We start from the raw sequence: 20,240 nt of genomic DNA, 5'->3' as shown, positions 1-20,240 counted from the left end.
TGATGCTGGGAGGGATTGGGGGCAGGAGGAGAAGGGGACAACAGAGGATGAGATGGCTGGATGGCATCTCTGACTGGATGGATGTGAGTCTGAGTGAACTCGGGGAGTTGGTGATGGACAGGGAGGCCTGGCGTGCTGTGATTCATGGGGTCGCAAAGAGTCGGACACGACTGAGCGACTGATCTGATCTGATTAGGCTTTTGGATGAGCTCTTATCAGTTAATGTTCCCTGGAGTCAGGAGTTCTCTGGTGTTCTCAGGTTTTGGACTTAAGCCTCCTGCCTCTGGTTTTCAGTCTTATTCTTATAGTAGCCTCAAAACTTCTCCATTCATATAGCACTGATGATAAAACATCTAGGTTAATGGAGAAAAGATTCTCCACATTGAGGGACACCCAGAAAGGTTTGCTGAGTTACATGGAGAAGAGAAGAGGGAGGAGGGAGATAGAGGTGACCAGGAGGAGAAGAGGGGGAATCAAAAGGGGAGAGAGCAGTCTAGCCAGTAATCAAATCCCTATGTGCTCTCCACAGCCTGGAACACCCAGAGAGGTTCATGGAGTTACACAGAGAAGAGAAGAGCGAGGCAGGAGATAGAGGTGACCGGGAGGAGAAGAGAGGGGGAGTCAAAAGGAGAGAGAAATATCTAGCCAGTAATCAGTTCCATAAGTGTTCTCCACAGCCTGGAATACTCAAAGAGATTCACAGAGTTGGGTAGAAAAGAGAAGGGGGAGGGAGGAGATAGAGGTGACCTAGGGAAGAAGAAGAAGAGTCAAAAGTGGGAGAAGGCAATCAAGCCAGTAATCACACTCCTAAGTAAAAATGGGTACTGAAGATTGGATTCTTAAAGGTAGAGAATTGATAACAAATACCAAAAGCAAAGATTAAAAATCTAGAGTAGAGGTTAGACTCTCAAAAATACAATATTAAGAAAACCCCAAATCACAAAAATTATAGAAAATATATATGAAGCTTGCTTTAAAAATAAGGTCTTTTTGTTTTTGCAAGGTAATAGTAAGTTATAAGAATGGAAATTAAAGGCATAATAGAGGACTTAAAAATAAAAAAACAACTAAAAAATTTAAAAAATGATAATAGTAAAAATATATCTAGGAATTTCTCTGGAGCTGTTGCGGGCAGTGTGGGGTCAGTCCAGTTTCAGATAGTTCCTTGTTCTAGCTTATACTTCTCAAGATCTATAGGCCCCTTCCAATGTAGTCGGTGCTAACTGCAGGGTTTTAATCTGTTCCACCTGTCACTTCCAAAGAGGTTCCCTCTGTTTATTTTGGCTTCTTCTGTTTGCAAGTCTCTTCAGTGTCTAATTTCTGCCCTGACACAAGGGGGCGAAAGTGGTCACTTATTTAGGCTCACTTGTTCAGTCGTGCTGTGGGGAGGGAGGCACACTGCAAACAAATATCACTGGTGTGTGTGGGGAGTGCTCACAGTGTCTGGGGCACACTGGGTTTGCCCCTGCTCACAGCGTGTGTGCTTTCCCAGTCTACACTGCTCAGGCTCCAGGTTGCTCTGCAGGGGAACTGTCTAAAGCGGGCCCTGGGTTGTGTGCACTTCCCAGGTCTAAGCCAGTCAGGTTCAGGTTCTGGGTTACTCCACAAAGGCGCAGACTCGGTTGGGCCTCGTTTTGTGCCCTTCCCAGGTCCAAGCAGCTCAGGCGACCAGGTGCTTGGTGCGTCTTATCGCCTCCCCCATCCCAGCCACTCGGTTTCCTGGGTGTGCATCAGGAGTACCATCTCAGGTGTGCCGTGCATCTCCTCTGGGGAGCTGATCTCTGGCTGCGACCCTCCCAGTGGATGTCAACCGTCCAGGATCCCAGGAAGACTTGGTTAGCAACTGGGAGCCTGCTCTCAGTTTGGTGGAGGATGCCGTCTCTGGGGCCGAGTTTGCCCCTTGCCTTCCAGCTCTGGCTGTCGCCCGCCTTCCTGTCTCTGGTAGGGGATGGGCCGGTCCACAGCGGCTAGCTGTCCTCTGGTATTTGCTCAGTCCTTTGTTCTGTGAGTGGCCAGTAGTGCCTTAGGTTAAGGCCTTTCTCAGGAAAGTTCTCTCTCTCTCTTTTTTTCCTCTCTCTCTCTCTCTCTGGCTATCCCACAGTTTGAGTTGCTTTCTCACCTTAGCTCCCTCAGATTGTCCTCAGGGCATTCAGGCCCGGTCCTTACCCTAAGCATTGCAGCCTGCACCTCCCTGTTGAGCCCCTGCTTGCTGGTGGTGGATGCGAGCGTCTGGACTACTTCTCCATTGGGAGTTGCCATTAGGCACATAAATCTGTGGGTTTTATTTATGTATTTTTCCTCCCAGTTATGTTGCCCTCTGAGCTTCCTCCGGCCAGTCAGAGGGTTTCCTGGTGTTTGGAAACTTCTCCTCTTTTACAACTCCCTCTCCTGGACGGGTCTCCGTCTCTAACTCTTTTGTCTCTTTATCTTTTATATTTTCTCCTACCTCCTTTCAAAGACAATGGGCTGCCTTTCTGGGTGCCTGGTGTCCTCTGCCAGTGTTCAGAAGTTGTTTTGTGGAATTTGCTCAGCGTTCAAATGTTCTTTCGATGAATTTGTGGAAGAGAAAGTGGTCTCCCTGTCCTGTTCCTCCTCCATCTTAGGACCGCCCCTCTAAGACTATTATTTTGATGGGTACAACACATCTGTATGCACTTGTTTTAACTCCCACGGAAACACTGGCCCAAATTTCTCTAATTCTTGGGCTTCTGGCTTCTGAATTCCAGACCTGCCCTGTTCAACTGGATAGAAACACTTAAATTTGACTTTTTCAGTGTCTCTGGAATCATTGTAGATTGGAATTCACTAATCCTCACTGATTGCTTTCCTTGGATTTTGTCCATAGGTAAGAGGGAGCCTCTGAGCTTTGAGCAGGGAATGATAAGACTTGAATTCTACAAGGATGACTGTCTGCATGGTTTGGTAGGTTGACTAAAGGAATAGTTCAAGGGAACTGAAATTAGTTTGGGATCTATAGTAATGATGCAGCTGAATGATGACGATGTCTATTAAAGCCAAATGAAATGGATAGGGAAGTAGATAGTACTAAGATGTTCAGGGAACTGGACTGACTGGACTTGACTGTTAGTATGGTATGTGAGCCGCAGGAAACAGGGGATATGTATTTTGTGTGCTTTTAATTTTTATCTTCCCTGGCAGTAGGCGTCATCTCTTCTCTTGAAATCCCCGTGTTCCTGCCCTCCCCCATCCTCGCCTCCAAGTTTCTGTGAAATTAGGGTTTTGGCACTGATTTTTTCCCTTGCCACATCTCTGCAGACCTATTTATGGAAAGAGTGTTTATCTATGGGGTATGACTGCCTGGGACCTTTTCCGACCTGGTTTATGGTTTATCTTTTCTCATAAAACAAGGTCTCCTATACTTCCTGTTTTGGATTTTTGCAATATATAAAACAAGGATTTTTGTGTCTGAAACCAGGCTCCAGGCCATATTTGAATATCAACCAGGCACAAGGTTTCTCAATGTAAGCATGATAGACATTTTGAGTAAGATAATTCTTTGTTTTTTGAAGTCCATGTGCTGTAGGATAGTTGTGGCATTAATTTTTGTTAGAAAAATGTTAATCTGAAGAGAAACAGTGGAATTTAAATAATGAGAAACTTTGGCATGGGTTGTATGTGGAATCTCTTAGAACTATGCAGCATGATTATTTAGCAGTGATGAACAACACTTTGGAAATTCTGCTGAAGTTAATATGTATGTATATTGAGAATACACTTTAACTACCCAGTTTCATAATTTTATGCAATGTGTTCTGGACTGTTTTATTTAATTTTTGTTTTATATTGGAGTATAGTTGATTTACAGTGTTGTGGTAGTTTCAGGCATATAGCAAAGTGATTCGGTTATACATATATCTATTATTCACATTCTTTTCCCATATAGGTTATTGCAGAGTATTGAGTAGAATTCCCTGTGCTATACAGTAGGTCCTTTGTTGATTGTCTGTTTTACATATCATAGTGTGTATATGTTTATCCCAACCTCCAAATTTATCCCTCCCCTACCACCTTTACCCTTTCGGAACCATAAGTTTGTTTTCAAAGTCTGTGAGTGTGTTTGTTTTGTAAATAAGTTCATTTGTATTATTTTTTAGAATCCACATATAAATGATATCATATGATATTTTTCTTTCTCTGACTTAGTATGATCATCTCAAGGTTCATCCATGTTGCTGCAAATGGCATTATTTCATCTGATTTTATGACTGAGTAATTTTCCATTGTATATATATTCCACATCTTCTTTATCCATTCATCTGTCGATGGACATTCACAGTCGTTTCCATTCTTTGCTGTTGTAAATAGTACTGGGGTGAGCACTGGGGTGCATGTATTTTTTCAAATTATGGTTTTCTCTGGATATGTGCCCATAAGTGGGATTGCTGGATCATATGATAGCTCTTTTTAAAGGAATGTCCATACTGTTCTCCACAGTGGCTGTACCAATTTATGTTCCCACCAACAGTGTAGAAGGGTTTTCTTTCTCCACACCCTCTCTGTGCTTAGTCACTCAGTCATGTCCGACTCTGCAATCCCATGGGCTGTAGCCCACCAGGCCCCTCTGTCCATGAGGATTCTGCAGGAAAGAATATTGGAGTGGGTTGTCTTGCCGTCCTCCAGGGGATCCTCCCAACCCAGGAATTGAACCCAGGTCTCCCACATTGCAGGCAGATTCTTTACCAGATGAGCCACCAGGGAAGCCCCCAGACCCTCCCTAGCATTTATTATTTGTAAACTTTTTGATAATGATCATTCTGACTTGTGTGAAGTGATATCTCATTGTAGTTTTTATTTGCATTTCTCTAATAGTGATTGATGTTGAGCATGTGCCTTTTGGTCATCTGTATGTCTTCTTTGGATAAATGTCTATTTAGATCTTCTGCCCATTTTTGGATTGGGTTGTTTGTTTTTTTGATATTGAGTTGTATGACCTTTTGTATATTTTGGAGATTAATCCTTTGTGGGTGACTTTGTTTTGTTTTATTACCTGAAACTATCTGCCCTTGTAAATCTGTTCAATTAATTATTTGAAAATGAAGTTGGAAAGGATAGACCAAGGGGAAATAAGTATACCTAGGAATTAAACATTAGTGGATATCCAAATATATTTCTGATCACATTAAGTTTTACACAAATGGTATTACTCCAATTTTCCAGAATCAAAGTTTCGTATACAGTGGGGGCTCCTTATTCCTTTTTGTTGCATATTCAAGTTTAGGGATACTTTGTAATGATAGGACAATTTGTACAGATTTTCCTAAAATTTATATTTCTGTACTGAATAAGCTATAGATTCTTTCCTTGTAAAAGGAGATTGGAAGTATTCTACTATAAAAATGTTAAATAGTAAAAAATCTCATAACTTACAATGATCAGCTTTGAAGATGTTATTCTGTAAACATTTATTAAGTAGTCTCTGAATAAAGACAACTCAGCTAACTGAAATGGTAATTACCTAGTCAGGGTTTCTGTTGTAGAGTGTCATAATTAGCTTGAATGCAGATGCCTGAGGAGGAATGCATGTTAGTACCTGCTGTGTGGATGGATGATAAGCATTGTTCAATTTTGCTTTTAAAAGTAAACTGTAGAGGTGGGGTTCATTATTCCATATTGAATGATTTGTATCTATGATGATTTCCATGCATTGACATGTGGAAATATTTGATAGATGAGCCTGAGAGGCAAGTAATCACTGTGGTGCTGAGCTGTTAAGCTTCCATTCAGAGCTTATTAGGCTAATTCCCACGGAGACAGTATGTTTGATAACTTGGCAATTATGTTTCATAACAAACTTTTCAGTTGTATTTTAAAGGCAACTGACTTTGCCCATACTTCAGCAGAGGAGTTATTTTCACTTGTTACCCTTTTCGTGGGCCTTTTGTTTAGTGGGACTTAGGAAGCTGGTGGCCACCTTGTGCTTTTTTTTTTTTTTTTTTTTTTTCACCTTGTGCTTTCAATTGTCTTTACATTGTGTTACTTTCCAAGTGATGTTCTGGCTTCCATAGAAAACAACCTAGTAATTTCTGGAACACACCAGTCCTACCATAATGACATCTAAGTTCTGAATGATCTCTGCTCTTAATGTTAGTTTTCAGTAATCAAAATGAGGGTCCATAGATATACATCTTAGAAATCCTCTGTTTAAAAATACTGAAAACATGCAGAGAACTTCAGACACTTGAAGATACAACACGTGGTGTAATAAATATAACACAACTAGCTACTCTGTCCCTGCCTTGATTATGCTTACTTGTCCCAGACAGATAAACCTTATCTTGAAGTTTGTTTTCTTGCCCTTTTGTTCAGTTTTGTAGCATGTATCCCTAAAGAACATACTAGTTAGGCTTTATTTTTTTTTGTTGAGGTATAATTCACACAGTCATCAGATTTTTAACTGTTTTATGTATATTTTGATGGCATGTTATTTGCACAGTATGTTGGCAGAAACCTGTTCATGTGACTCTGCGCAGCTATAATGCGGTCATGATCACTGCTTCATGTGTGGGAGCTGAGAGAGTGAACATGGGTGCCTTGGATTCAGACTGTGGCACTAGAAACTGAAACGTTGGGCAGATTTGTGATACTTGAAACTAATGTTTTGCTGATGGATTCATGATGAAATGTAAGACAGCAGAAAAAACAATGACCTTCAAGGTTTTTGGTAAGAATAACTAGAAGAATAGATGTGTATGTAGATGGGCAAGTCTGTTGAGGAGCCAGTTTGGGGTGTGTGGTATGGGTAAGACCAGAACTTTGATTTTATAGTCCAGATGTATGTTTTGAAATGAACAGAGATGTTAAATAGGTATTTGGATGTACAAGTCCAGATTTAGAGAGAACTTTCTGGGTTGGGTGTATAGATTTGCATGGTCTAGTGTAAGATGGTATTGATACTTAAAGCTATGGGGTTGAGGAGGTCACCTATGGAATGAATGTAGCTAGGGGAGTCTGAGGTCTGAGCTCTGGAAGTACTCTCCACTTAGAAGGAGGATTTAAGGATCTAGTATTTCAAGTGTGGAAAGATAAGAGGGTTTCCTTGCTGATAACGGTTTCTGAAAACCAAGTGAACAGACATTCTCAAGAAGATAAAGAGCAATGTGGAGGTTCATCGTGAGCTTGAAAAATTTATTTTGTGGAGTTATGGAGATAAAATCCTAATAAAAGTAGACCATAACATGCATGGGAGGAGAGAGAAATTACAGATAAGGAGGAGTAGAGTACAGACAATTGTTTGAAAGAGTTTTGCTTTAAACTGGTGTGGAGAAATTTGATAATAGCTGGCAGATGTATGATCAATGGAAGACTGATTTAATGATGGGAGGTGTCACAAATGGCTTGTATTCTAAGCAATTTGTCTCTAAAAATGGAGACAATTTAATAAAAGAATAAAAATTGAGGCAGGACAGACTATTGTATGAAGATCTACATGGGAAGGAATGGATGCCTGTAAGTATGAGGAGATGTTGGCCTTTCGATAAGAGGTAGGAAATTTTTTGTAGTTCTTAGCATGTTTTGCACATACTGACTATATCTAAATATATTATACTTTTGTTAAATATACTTTAAGTATTCCTAAGTGTTCTTATTGAAGATACTGTAAATGAATTACTTCTGGATTGTTCATTGTTAATATTTAGAAATACACTTTTATGTATTAATCTTGTCCTCTGCATTCTTGCTGAACTAGTTTATTTGTCTAATACTTTTTTAATGGATGCATTAGAATCCTCTGTATACAAGATTAGGTCATCTGCAGATGAAGACAGTTGTAGTTTTCTTGGATGCCTGTATTAGATTTTCTTGCATAACTGCCCTGACGAGAACTTCCAGTGCTTTTATTGAAAGTGGAAACAGTGGACATCCTTGTTCTTGATGTTGAAGGGAAAACATTGAGTCATCACACCATTAAGTATGATGTCAACTGTGGACGTTTTGTAGATGCCCTTGATCAGATGGAGCAAGTTCTCTGCTGTTAGTTTGTTGCATGGCTTTTTTCTTGAAGGAGTGTTGGATATTGTCAGATAACTTTTTCTAAGTCTATTGAGTTGTTTGTGTCTTTTTGTTCTTTATTCTATTAACATGGTGTATTACATTGATTTTTTTTGGTATGTTTAATATTAAATTTCTTGGGATAAATCCCACTTGGTCATGGTACATAATACTACTTGTTGCCAAATTTGGTTTGTTATCTTGACTTTTGTGGGTGGTTTTTTTTTTTTTTTTTTTTTTTGGTACTTTTCTGGGATATTTATCTGTAGTTAGGTTTTTTGGTGATGTCTCTGGTTTTGGTAATACTTGTCTTAAAGAATGTGTTGGAAAGTGTTCCTCTTTTTTGCCTTTTGGGATAGTGTGAGGAATTGGTGTTTGCAGTTTTTTTTCTTTTATTATATATAACCAGTGAAGCCATCTGGGCCTGGGCTTTCTTTGTGGGAAATTAAAAAATGCCTAATTTTATTAAAAGTCTATTCAAATTTTCTATCTTTGAAGTAATTTTGGTTGTGTCTCTCTGGAACATTGTAATTTTATCTGTAACCTAATGTGTTAAAATACACTTGCAATTTTCTTACTCCTTATTTCTACAAGGTTAGTGGAAATGTCAGCCCTTTCACTCCTGATACTACTTATTTGAGTTTTGCAAACCTTTAGCTAAACTAGAAAAAAGTGGTTAAATCTTTCCAAAGAAACAACTTTTGGTTTTGTTTTTTCCTTTTCCCATTTTCTGCTTTTATGTTCACTATGCCCTGTTAACTTTAGTCTTTCTCTTTTTCCAGTATCTTGAGGTGGAAGGTTAGGTTTTGATTTTGAAAATGTCTTTTTTATATGGACAGTCCCAGCTGTAAATACTTTGGCTGCATTCTCAGGTTACATGACCTTGTGTATGTTGCTGCTCTCAAAATATCATTTTCACAGTGACTTCTCTGATTCATTTAGTAGTCTGTTGTTGAGTGGCTGTGTTCTTAATTCCCACATTTCTTTTAGGTTCTCTAAAACATTTTTTGACGTATACATACAGCATACTGGATTCAGATATACAACATAATGTTTCAACATTTGTATACATTGAGAAATTACCACAATAAGTCAGTATCTATCACCATATATAGTTACAGAATTTCTTCTGAAGAGACTTAATGGTCTATTCTTTTAGTAACTTTTAAATATACATTATAGTATTAACTGTAGTACATCCCCATGACCTATTTCATACCTGGAAGCTTGTACCTTTTGACTTCCTTCACACGTTTTGCCCCCTCCCCCCCAACAGCTTGTTCTCTGTATTGATGAGCTATTTTTGTTTTGGTTGGGTTCCACATGGTGGGATCATACAGTATTTGTCTTTCTGTCTGATTTATTTCACTTAGCACATATGAAGAACATTGAGTTCTTCATATGTTATTGAAAATGGCAGAATTTCATTCTTTTTATGGTTGATTAATATTCCATTGTATGTATTCTACATTTTCTTTATCTTTTCTTTCATGTGGCCATTTAGGTTTCCATGTCTTGGCTATTATAAGTAATGCTACAGTGAACAAAGGAGTGGGTATCTTTGAGTTTGTGTTTTTATATGCTCCAGATAAATGACCAGATGCTATGATCTTTGTTTTTTGAATGTTGAGTTTTAAGCTGGCTTTTTCACTCTCCTCTTTCACTTTCATCAAGGGTCTCTTTAGTTCCTCTTCACCTTCTGTGATAAGGGTGGTATCATCTGTATATCTGAGGGTATTGCTATTTCTCCCTGCAATCTTGATTCCAGCTTGTGCTTCATCCAGCCTGGCATTTTGCATGATGTATGATAAGGGTGGTATCATCTGTATATCTGAGGCTATTGATATTTCTTCTTGCAATCTTGATTCCAGCTTGTGCTTCATCCAGCCTGGCATTTTGCATGATGTACTATATATATAAGTTAAATAAGCAGGGTGACAATAGACAGCTTTGATGTACTCCTTTCCTGATTTGGAACCAGTCTGTTGTTCCATGTCCAGTTCTAACTGTTGCTTCTTGACCTGCATACAGATTTCTCAGGAGGCAGGTCAGGTGGTCTGGTATTCCCATCTCTTTCAGAATTTTCCACAGTTTGTTGTGATCTACACAGTCAAAGGCTTTGGCATAGTCAATAAAGCAAAAGTTGATGTTTTTATAGCACTCTCTTGCCTTTTTGATGATCAAACAGATGTTGGCAATTTAATCTCTGGTTCCTCTGCCCTTTCTAAATCCAGCTTAACCATCTGGAAGTTCATGGTTCACATACTGTTGAAGCCTGGTTTGGAGAATTTTGAGCATTACTTTGCTAGTGTGTGAGATGAGTGCAATTGTGCAGTAGTTTGAGCATTCTTTGACATTGCCTTTCTTTGGGATTGGAATGAAAACTGACCTTTTCCAGTCCTGTTTCCACTGCTGTGTTTTCCAAATTTGCTGGCATATTGAGTGTAGCACTTTCACAGAATCATCTTTTAGGATTTGAAATAGCTCAGCTGGAATTCCATCACCTCCACTAGCTTTGTTCATAGTGATGCTTCCTAAGGCCCACTTGACTTCGCATTCCAGGATGTCTGGCTCTAGCTGAGTGATCACACCCTTGTAGTTATCTGGGTCATGAACATCTTTTTTGTATAGTTCTTCTGTGTAGTCTTGCCACCTCTTCTTAATATCTTCTGCTTCTGTTAGGTCCATACCATTTCTGTCCTTAATTGCACCCATCTTTGCATGAAATGTTCCCTTTGTATCTCTAATTTTCTTGGTGAGATCTCTGGTCTTTCCCATTCTATTGTTTCCCTCTATTTCTTTGCATTGATGGCTGAGGAAGGCTTTCATATCTCTCCTTGCTGTTCTTTGGAACTCGACATTCAAATGGGTATATCTTTCCTTTTCTCCTTTGCCTTTCTCTTCTCTCCTTTTCTCAGCTATTTGTAGGGCCTCCTCAGACAGCCATTTGGCTGCACTACTGTTTTCTAATTTCACTCTTAAGGTCGGAGAACATATTTAATATGACTCTAATTTTTAAAAATTTATTGTGTCTTTTTTATGGCTGAGTATTTGGTCTGATCTGGAGAATTCTCCATGTACGCTTTAGAAGAACATATTCTTGTTGGTGGAGTATTTGATACATTAGATATAGTTGGTTTATAGTGCTTTTCAAGTCTTATTTCCATAATGCCTAGTTGTTCTACTCTTTATTGAAAATAGGATGTTGATGTCTCCAATGGTTGGATTATTTATTTCTCCTTTAAGTCCCACCAATTTTTGCTTCATGTACTTGGGGATCTATTAGATGAATTTTTATACTTTGTTGAATTGCCCTTTCTTTTTTGATTACAAAAGGATTTTATCTGTTTTTTTTTTTTTTTTGGATATAGCTACTTCAGCTTTGTTTTGGTTACTGTTAGCTTGATATATATCCTTTTCATCCTTCTGTATTCAGTGTATTTTGATCTTTGAGTCTCAAATTTTTGTTTCCTATACATAGCATACGGTTGGGTTTTTAGTCCAGTTTGATGGTATGACTTTAGATTGTTTAATCCACTTAAAATTAATGTTATTGATATTTTTGAGTTTACATTGGCCAGTTTATTTTCTGTTTCTTGTGTGTCTTTCCTCATTACTGCTTTCTTTCATATTAAAATAATGTTTTCTATTGGAACATTAATTTGCTTATTTTTTCATTTCAACTTTTATTTTCTTAGTGACTGTTCCATGGCTTATAGTATATATCTTAACATAATCCAGATATATGCTAACGAAAATCTAGGAAGCTACAGGAATGTTACCCTTAAATAGCTCTATTCCCTCTTCTGCCTTTTTGTGCTATTTAATGTTAGACGCATGTATGTTAGAAACCCAATAATCCACTGTTGTTATCACCTCATTTTATTTTACAACAGTTATAGAAGCTGAGAAGAAAGGTGAGCTGTATTTATAAGGAATGGCATCACCTGGGAAGCCCAATGTCATATTAACCTTCTTGTTTTCTATTTTCAGTTTTCACTTGTTACTATGGATTCAAGGCACCATTATTTTCTTCTTATAATACACTTTTACTAATCTTTTATGCTGTTTTTGTCAAATACATGTTTCAATGTTATAGGTTGATCAGTTATTTATATATTTTATACAGTTTCTTTTTAAACCTCATAAGACAGGAGAAATAGGCATTTATACTATTTCTTTCTTGTTTTTTTTTTTTTAATGGTGGTCTTTTTTTCATGTGGATTTGAATTACTGTCTACACTTGGCTTTCTTTCAGCTTGAAGTTTGTAGGGTGAATCAGCTAGACATGAAATCTGCTTGTTGCTCTGAGTTATTTTGATCTGATTTTTGTAAATGCTCATTTTGCTGGACTTTACGTTTAACAGGTTTTTATTTTGAGCAGTTATCATATCACCTACCTGCCTTCTTCCTTCCATTGTTTCTGATTAGAATCTGTTGTTAATCTTATTGGTGTTCTCTTGTTAATGATAAAACATTTTTCTCTGGTTGCTTTCAACATTTTTTTTGTAATTTTAGCTTTTTCGCTTTTTACTATGATGTGTCTGGATATAAATTTCTTTGTGTGTATTCTGCTTTGAATATATTGATCTCCTTGAGTGTGGAGATTGTTTTCCTTGGGAAATTTTCAATCATAATTTCTTTGAATATTTTTTCTGCTCCTTTCTTGCCTTTATTCTCCTTCTGGTATTCCTATTACAGAAATGTCTGTAATGATGTCCTGCATATCTCGGTGAATCTGTTCATTTTTTCTTTGTAGAATCTACTGATATAACTTGAAATTCAGATATTCTCCAGTTCAAATCTATTATTGAACCTCTCTAGTGAATTTTTCATTATAGTTACATTTAATTCTAAAACTGCTACTCAGTTTTTAAGATATCTATTCTTAATATTGATGATACTAATGGTCATCATACTTTGTTTACACATGGTATCCTTTTGTTCTTTGAACATGTTTGTAATACCTGATTTGACGTCTTACCTGCTTAAGTGTGATATCTGGTCCTCTCGCAGGCAGTTTCCGTTCCTTGATTTTTTTTTTTTTTTTTCTTTGTATAGATTCACCTTCCTGTTTGGATCCATGTCTTTCCATTTTTTTGTTGTTGAAAAATGCATATTTTAGAAAATGTATTTTGTCTATCTCTGTAGGGCTTATTTTGTTGGCTACTAAAATAAACCAGAAAAGTCACAGTCTTGTTCCTGTACAGGGCAAAACCTCTGAAGTCACTTCACAGAGGGTGGGGTTCTAGATGTGTGTTTAGTCATCAGAGAATAAGAGGGGTTTTAGCAGTCTGATCTCTTTGTTATACTACCTGCCTCTGACACCCAACTGACAAGTTCCATTCATTGCCTGCTAACTGTTTTACTTTGGACCAGTGCCCAGTACATAGAGTACCCTATGGTTCCATCCAATTAAATTCTGGCCCCTTGGCAGGGGTAGTTTGAGAAGCCAGTATTTGAGGTTTGCTTTGACTCTAGGGATTGGTGGGAGATTCTTGTTAGCTGTCTCTTGTTCTGGTTGTCTCTGATAAACTAGCTTGCCTATGGTTCAGCTTTTTGCTCTCATGAAGCAATCACCTTCCTCTTAATTGCTTATCATGCTGATCTCTGAGCGTGTACTTATCCCTAAACTTTCTCACACTCACTTCCAATTAAGTGAATTCCCTTGGGGCAAGCTTCATAGTTGTCTGTTATTAGAGCTTGTCTTTCTCCCTGTGCAAAGTCACCATGCCTGTGTTTTGGGGTTATTGGTAGGCCTGCTGTGTGAGTGACACCACCTCTTCATGAGTAAGGTGCTGCCTAGAGGCAATAGACTCCTCTTCTTTTTGCCTCTTCCAGCACAGAACCTCTGCCCTCTGTGTGAACTGGGCCAAGGATGATGGCCGCAGTGTTCTCTGCCTACCATGCAAGGGGTAGGTGTTCACTCTGTGGGTGGAGCCTGTGGGAGACTCTGTGGGAGAAGGACTGTCTTACCACCTCTTGGCCACACTTGTCTGTAATTGAGCATTTGTGTCTTGGAGTTGAGTGGGCTGGAAATGCTCCGCTCTGCCCCTCCCACTGGGAGCTAGGGGTACAGGGAGGCCTGTCTTCTTGGTCACACCTACTCTGAGTGGAACTTTAGTCACACTGAGCTGGGTGTTGTGGAATGAAGGAAAAAATGGTTGATGGTTCTAGTACCACAGGCTTCGTTCTTTCCAAGATTTAAGAGAGATTCTTAAATGTTAATTTGTTGAATGCCCTTAGGAAAATTTTCAAAGACTTTAAATGGTTGTTTTTGAAAAACGTTTTTCTTTAGTTACAATTGTTTTGCTGGGAAGAGACTCTGCACAGCTCTTGGTGACATTTTGTGTATGTCACGTTCTTCTAATGTTATGACATAGTCTGGCATAGAATGAACTATAAGTAGTTGAAATAGAACTATGTTTTTTTCCTTAAAAAGCACTATGTACATGTGTGAATTCCTTTCCTGTCTTGTCTTCCAAAACCTCTGCTAATAGGTGCTAGCTTGACAAGTTGGATTTGCTCTCTCTCTCTTTTTTTTTAAATTTTGTTGGAGTATAGTTGATTTATAATGTTATATTAGTTTCAGGTGTACATCAAAGTGAATCAGACACACACACACATATATATATATATATATCTTCACTCTGTTTTAGATTCTTTTCCCATAGAAGTCATTACACAGTATTGGATAGAGTTCTCTGTGCTGCCTGTGCTGTATAGTAGGTCCTTATTAGTTATCTATTTCATATGGTGTGTATATGTTAATCCCAACTTCCCAGTTTATCCCTCCCCTCCTACCTTACTCCCTTGTAACCATAAGTTTGTTTTATACATCTGTAACTCTATTTCTGTTTTGTAGATAAGTTCATTTGTACCCTTTTTTAGATTCCACATATAAGGGATATCATGTAATATTTGTTTTTCTTTGTCTGACTTCACTCAGTATGACACTCTCCAGGTCCATCCATGTTGCTGCAAATGGCATTCTTTCTTTCTTTTTTTTTAATGGCTGAGTAATATTCCATTGTATATATGTTCCACATCTTCTTTACCTATTCCTCTGTTGATGGACATTTCGGTTGCTTCTATGTTCTGGCTATTGTGAATAGTGCTTCAGTGGACATTGGAGTGCATGTATCTTTTTGAATTGTAGTTTTCTCTGGATATATGCTTAGAAGTGGGATTGCTGGATCAGCTAATCTATGTCAAAGGAGGCAAGAATATATGCTGGAGAAAATACAGTGTCTTTGATGAGTGGTGCTGGGAAAACTGGACAACGACATGTAAAAGTATGAAATTAGAACACTCCCTAACACCATACACAAAAATAAACTCAAAATGGATTAAAGGCTGGATACTATATAACTCTTAGAGAAAAACATAGGCAGAACACTCTGACATAAATCACAGCAAGATCTTTTTGGTTCCACCTCCTAGAGTAATAAGAGTAAAACCAAAAATAAAACCAAAAATAAACAAATGGGACCTAATGAAACTTAAAAGCTTTTTGTGCAACAAAGGAAATCATAAACAAAATGGAAAAAAAAAAAACCCTCAGAATAGGAGAAAATATTTGCAAACAAAGCAACTGACAAGGGATTGATCTCTAGAATACACAAATAGCTCACGCAAATAGCTCAATATTAAAAGAAAAAGATTTCTCCAGAGAAGATATACAGATGGCTAAAAAACTCATCTTTTCAAGGTGCTCAACATCACTAATTATTAGAGAAATGCAAATCAAAACTGCAATGAGGTTATCACCTCTCACTGGTCAGGATGGCCATCTTCAAAACGTGTATACATTGTAAATGCTGGAGAAGGCGTGGAGAGAAGGTAGCCCTCCTACACTGCTGGCGGCAGTGTGAACTGGCACATCCACTGTGGAGAATGGCAGGAAGGATCCTTAAAAAACAAAACAGAGCTACCAAATGGGCTTGCTCTTTACCTGTCTTTCATCCACTTGGACACGATCACTCCTTATCAGCCCTGGCTCTCTCTTCACTTTTGCTTTTATGCCTAGGCTCCAAATCTCTGCTTGAGTCACTGGAAATGGTGACACAGTTTGTACACTGTCTGCTGGGCTCACACATTAGCTTTGATTTTCAGCCAATCCCTTGGCTTTTGTAAACTAGTTTGTGGACAGTCTATCTTTCTCAGATGCGGTCTCCTGGAGACCAAATTCTTCTTAGGTGTTAATGTTACATGCTGCATTTATATGAAAGATAAGCCATTTTACAGTTAATATATGACAGTTGGGTTAATTATCCTAACTGGGAACTTCATTTTAAGGCTACTTTACCAAGGTAGCTGTATGGTATTGACCTGCAAGACTATATTACAGTGTAACTTTATTAAAGGTAAAGGGAAAAACTGTCAGATAAGGTGTATTTTTAAAATTTAGATGCATCTATTAATGAGACAGAGCTTTCACCAGAGCAGTTGAAATCAGTGGACGCTTTGCCTCGGGGAGCTTCACATGGATGCTGTGTTTGAAGGGAGCTATTTTTCACAGGAATTAGAGCAAGGCAGAAATTCATTGTCATTTGGGTGGTGGCAGAGCTCATTTTGGAGATCTTAGGGAATGTGTTTTTTTCCTTAATGATCTAATGTGTAAATTAAATACTTGAAGGCACATTAACAAGTAAATATTCATGTGTAACCCATTTCATTCTTGGACAATAGTCTCTTTCTGTCTCCCATCTTCATGGAGGGTCCAGTTTTATCTGAGCATCCTTTCTTAGTATTTGACTTCAATAGCCTGTGATGAAAAGGATTTTGGACCCGTAATGAAAAATTATTTATAACTCTTACTATATAGAACTGTAGTGGTTTGAGATTGGTGGGGACTTTTTGGCTGCACTGGGTCTTTATGCTGCACGTGGGCTTTCTCTAGATGTGACGAGCAGGGGCTATACTTGAGTTGCAGTACCCGGGCTTCTCATTGTGGTGGCTTCTCTTGTTGTGGAGCATGGGTTCTAGGACACACGGGCTTCAGTAGTTGTAGCTTGCTGGCTCATGAGTTATGGCTCCAGGACTCTAGAGCATGGACTTAACGGTGGCGCACAGGCTTTGTTGCTCCACGACTTGTGGAATCTGCCTGGATCAGGGATCGAACTCATGTCTCCTGCATTGGTCGATTTTTATCCACTGCATCACCAGGGAAGTATTGAGACTGGTTTTTGATTGTAAATGATTTTATTTATGAGCCAAAATAAAGACTCGTTTGAATATTTTCTTGAGGTAGCTTGTTGAAGGTATAAGATCCGTTTCAAGACAGATCCAGAGTTCAGAATTTAACTTTTAGATATTTTTAGGTGATGTAAATGTGTCATTTGCATCTCTGTTCTTTAGGCCTCAGGAGCAATCCGACCTCTTGTATCTACTGTCATCAGTCCGTCTGCAGACAGCTACTTAGACCACTCACTGGAACGTGCCAGATACAGGGCAAGTGAAATGCCACAGGCCTTTCTATTTGATGTGATCTATGAAGCATATCAGCAGGTAAGAATCTTGGCTTTTTAAAAATCTGCCATATTGGGCATCTTTAAGAATCACTCCCATATGTGGAGATTAGCTAGAAGAACTCATGATGCTCTAGAGTGAACTCAGGGCTCAAATTAATTAGAGTGAAGTTGGTTCGTATGAGAAAAAGACCCAGACAGAGTCTGGAGGAGTCCATGTGAAATCGTCCTCGTGATCTGTCCCTTCCAGGGTGACACAAGGCACACCTTCCTTCCAGCAATGACAGGGCAGCAGCATGGGTGTGACGCTTCTTTCCAGGGAAGCCCATTGGAGACTTGGTGTCTTAAGGCGTTGGGTTGGTCATGTAGATAATTCTGCCTTGCACATAAATTTCAGATTCCCAGGAGGAAAGCAGGTGTTCAGCGTAAACCATATTGTTTACATGGATGTCTAGGCACAGTGAACCACTCTTATCAGTTAACTATTCCCTGGAAACACGCCAAGAAACAAACTCCCTGACGCTGGCCGAGGGCCTGCCTGGTGAGTGGGTCTTTGAAAGTTAAGCAGTTTTAGCCCTACTGTAGTAAACAATCTGCACAGCTATAGAGACATTGTGTTAAAATTTTAAAGGTAAGTGATTTCAAAATACCAAATCATTTATGTTTAGGTTATACTACATTATCTTTGTTTTCATGTTTTGGAAACATTTTGTACCTGTAAATTTTACTGCTATTCATTTCTGTGTTTATCCATTAAACAGTTATTAAATATCAGGTATCACGCTTGACAGAAACTTTCCAATGAAAAAGGATCATCGCAATAGCTAAAGCAGTGCTTGGCTTGGCTGATGTTAAATAATCAGTAAATAGAGATGGATGGACTTTAGAGAGATATGAGATAATAGTAACATAAATATTGACATTTTATAATAAAAGAATACCACATTTGGATAGTTGTTTTTGTTTAGTTGTTAAGTCATGTTCAACTCTTCTGGAATCCCATGGACTATAGTCCGCCAGGCTCCCCTGTCCATGAGATTTTCTAGGTAAGAATACTGGAGTGGGTTGCCATTTTCTTCTCCAGGGGATCTTATCAACTCGGGGATTAAACTCATGTCTCCTACCTTGGCAGGAGGGTTCTTTATCACTGAGCCACCAGGAAAGCCCACATTTTGGATAAAAAGTAGTTAATGACATAATGAATCAATCTTGATTATCAATTACTGTTTTAAATATTGAATTCTCAGTAAATGAGAACCAGTTTTCATGGTATGAATAGTTGATCATGGTTTGTTTTCTTAAAATTTGCTACACAGAAATTTACCTTCATTTGGTCATTAATCAAACGTTACCCTGTTAAAAATCATAAAAAGCCTAAATCTTGCTGAGCTAGACATCTGCTTAATATTTCTAATATTTTTTAAGATTAATGAAATAATTTTTTCATCTTTATGTGAGCATTCACTTTAAGAAGAATAAATGTTAGCTCTATTTTAGAAAATTTAATACAATCCTGTGATCCTCACATTAGAGTAGTATTTTTCAACAATTTTTGGTATAGAATTAAGCCCTAAAGCACTGAGGTACTGATTCTCAAATTATGGTTACCAGCCCAGCAACCTTAAGCATGTTTTAGATCTTGTTAAAATGCAAATTCTGGGCCTTCATCTCAGACCTACTTAGTTAGAAACTCTGGGAATGGAAACACCTATTTGTGTTTTAACAAACAAGCCTGTCATGTGATCCTGATTAACCCTGATGGCTCAGATGGTTAAGCGTCTGTCTACAATGTGGGAGACCCGGGTTCAATCCCTGGGTCAGGAAGTTCCCTGGAGAAGGAAATGGCAATCCACTCCAGTACTATTGCCTGGAAAATCCCATGGACAGAGGAGCCTGGTAGGCTACAGTACATGGGGTCACAAAGAGTCGGACACGACTGAGCGACTGAGCGATCTTTGGGAACCAAAATTTACCACATACAACCCTAAGGTATTCATTGTATGTGGTAAAGTCTCTTCTGTTGCATTTTTGGGAGAATTGAGAATGGAGTCACACAAAACCAACTCTTCTATGGTTCAGATGAGGAATGCTCACAGCATTTTGGAGGTTTTGATGAAAGTTCTTATGAAAATCATTTTTGATCATAAAGTCATTCATAAGGAAGTTTGTATAAAATATTTCTCTCTTATCTATACTATTTGTGTATATATATGTTTTGGTTTTAACAAGTAGAGAAGAGTAAAACAGGACAGAGTTCCAGGGGTGGGAAGTCATTTTCTATAGATTGGTCAGAGGTACCATGTGAAAAGGTAAAATTTAAGCCAGCATTGGGAAGTAAGTGAGGAGATAAGTCATGCCGGTAACTGAGAGCATTATTTTAGATACAGGATGCAGAATCTAAAAAGGTGGCGTGAGGCTAGAGAAGAATGACATCATGGAGGAAAGTAGGAGATGTGGTTAGGGAGGCCCTGTGTGTGGTATCTTGTAGCATCTTAAAGGCAGTGATATGGGCTTTAGGTTTTACCTTGAATGAAAGGGGAACTTTAGATGGTGCTGTGTGAAGTCCCACTTCTATGGGGCCACCCTATCCCTTGTGGGGATGGTACCTTACAGGAGGTAAGGGAAGAAGTAAGCTATTGTGATGATCAAGGCAAAGATGATAACAATTAGGGCGATTTGTGTAATATAGTATTTGGTGTGAAGTGTTTGTGTTCTGAAGAGATTTAGAGGTAAAGTGAGGATAGGCCATTTAGTCTATCC

General features: G+C 38.5%; 1 protein-coding gene across 6 annotated transcripts in view; it reads left to right on the top strand.

The window, feature by feature from the left end:
- CRPPA (CDP-L-ribitol pyrophosphorylase A) overlaps positions 1-20,240 on the top strand; it is a 362,372-nt gene that overhangs the window by 28,563 nt on the left and 313,569 nt on the right. For 4 of the 6 annotated variants that reach the window (XM_025290931.3, XM_025290928.3, XM_025290929.3 and 1 more), the window contains exon 3: positions 17,371-17,520. The exons of the other annotated variants lie outside the window; for them this stretch is intronic. In XM_025290931.3, the coding sequence (XP_025146716.3) occupies positions 17,371-17,520 (150 nt within the window). The remainder of the gene's footprint in view (positions 1-17,370; positions 17,521-20,240) is intronic. 6 annotated transcript variants of the gene reach the window in all.

This window comes from Bubalus bubalis, chromosome 8 (genome assembly GCF_019923935.1).
Source record: "Bubalus bubalis isolate 160015118507 breed Murrah chromosome 8, NDDB_SH_1, whole genome shotgun sequence".
Lineage (NCBI taxonomy): Eukaryota > Metazoa > Chordata > Mammalia > Artiodactyla > Bovidae > Bubalus > Bubalus bubalis.
The sequence above is the reverse complement of the archived record's forward strand: the minus strand, read 5'-3'. Positions and strand labels throughout refer to the sequence as shown.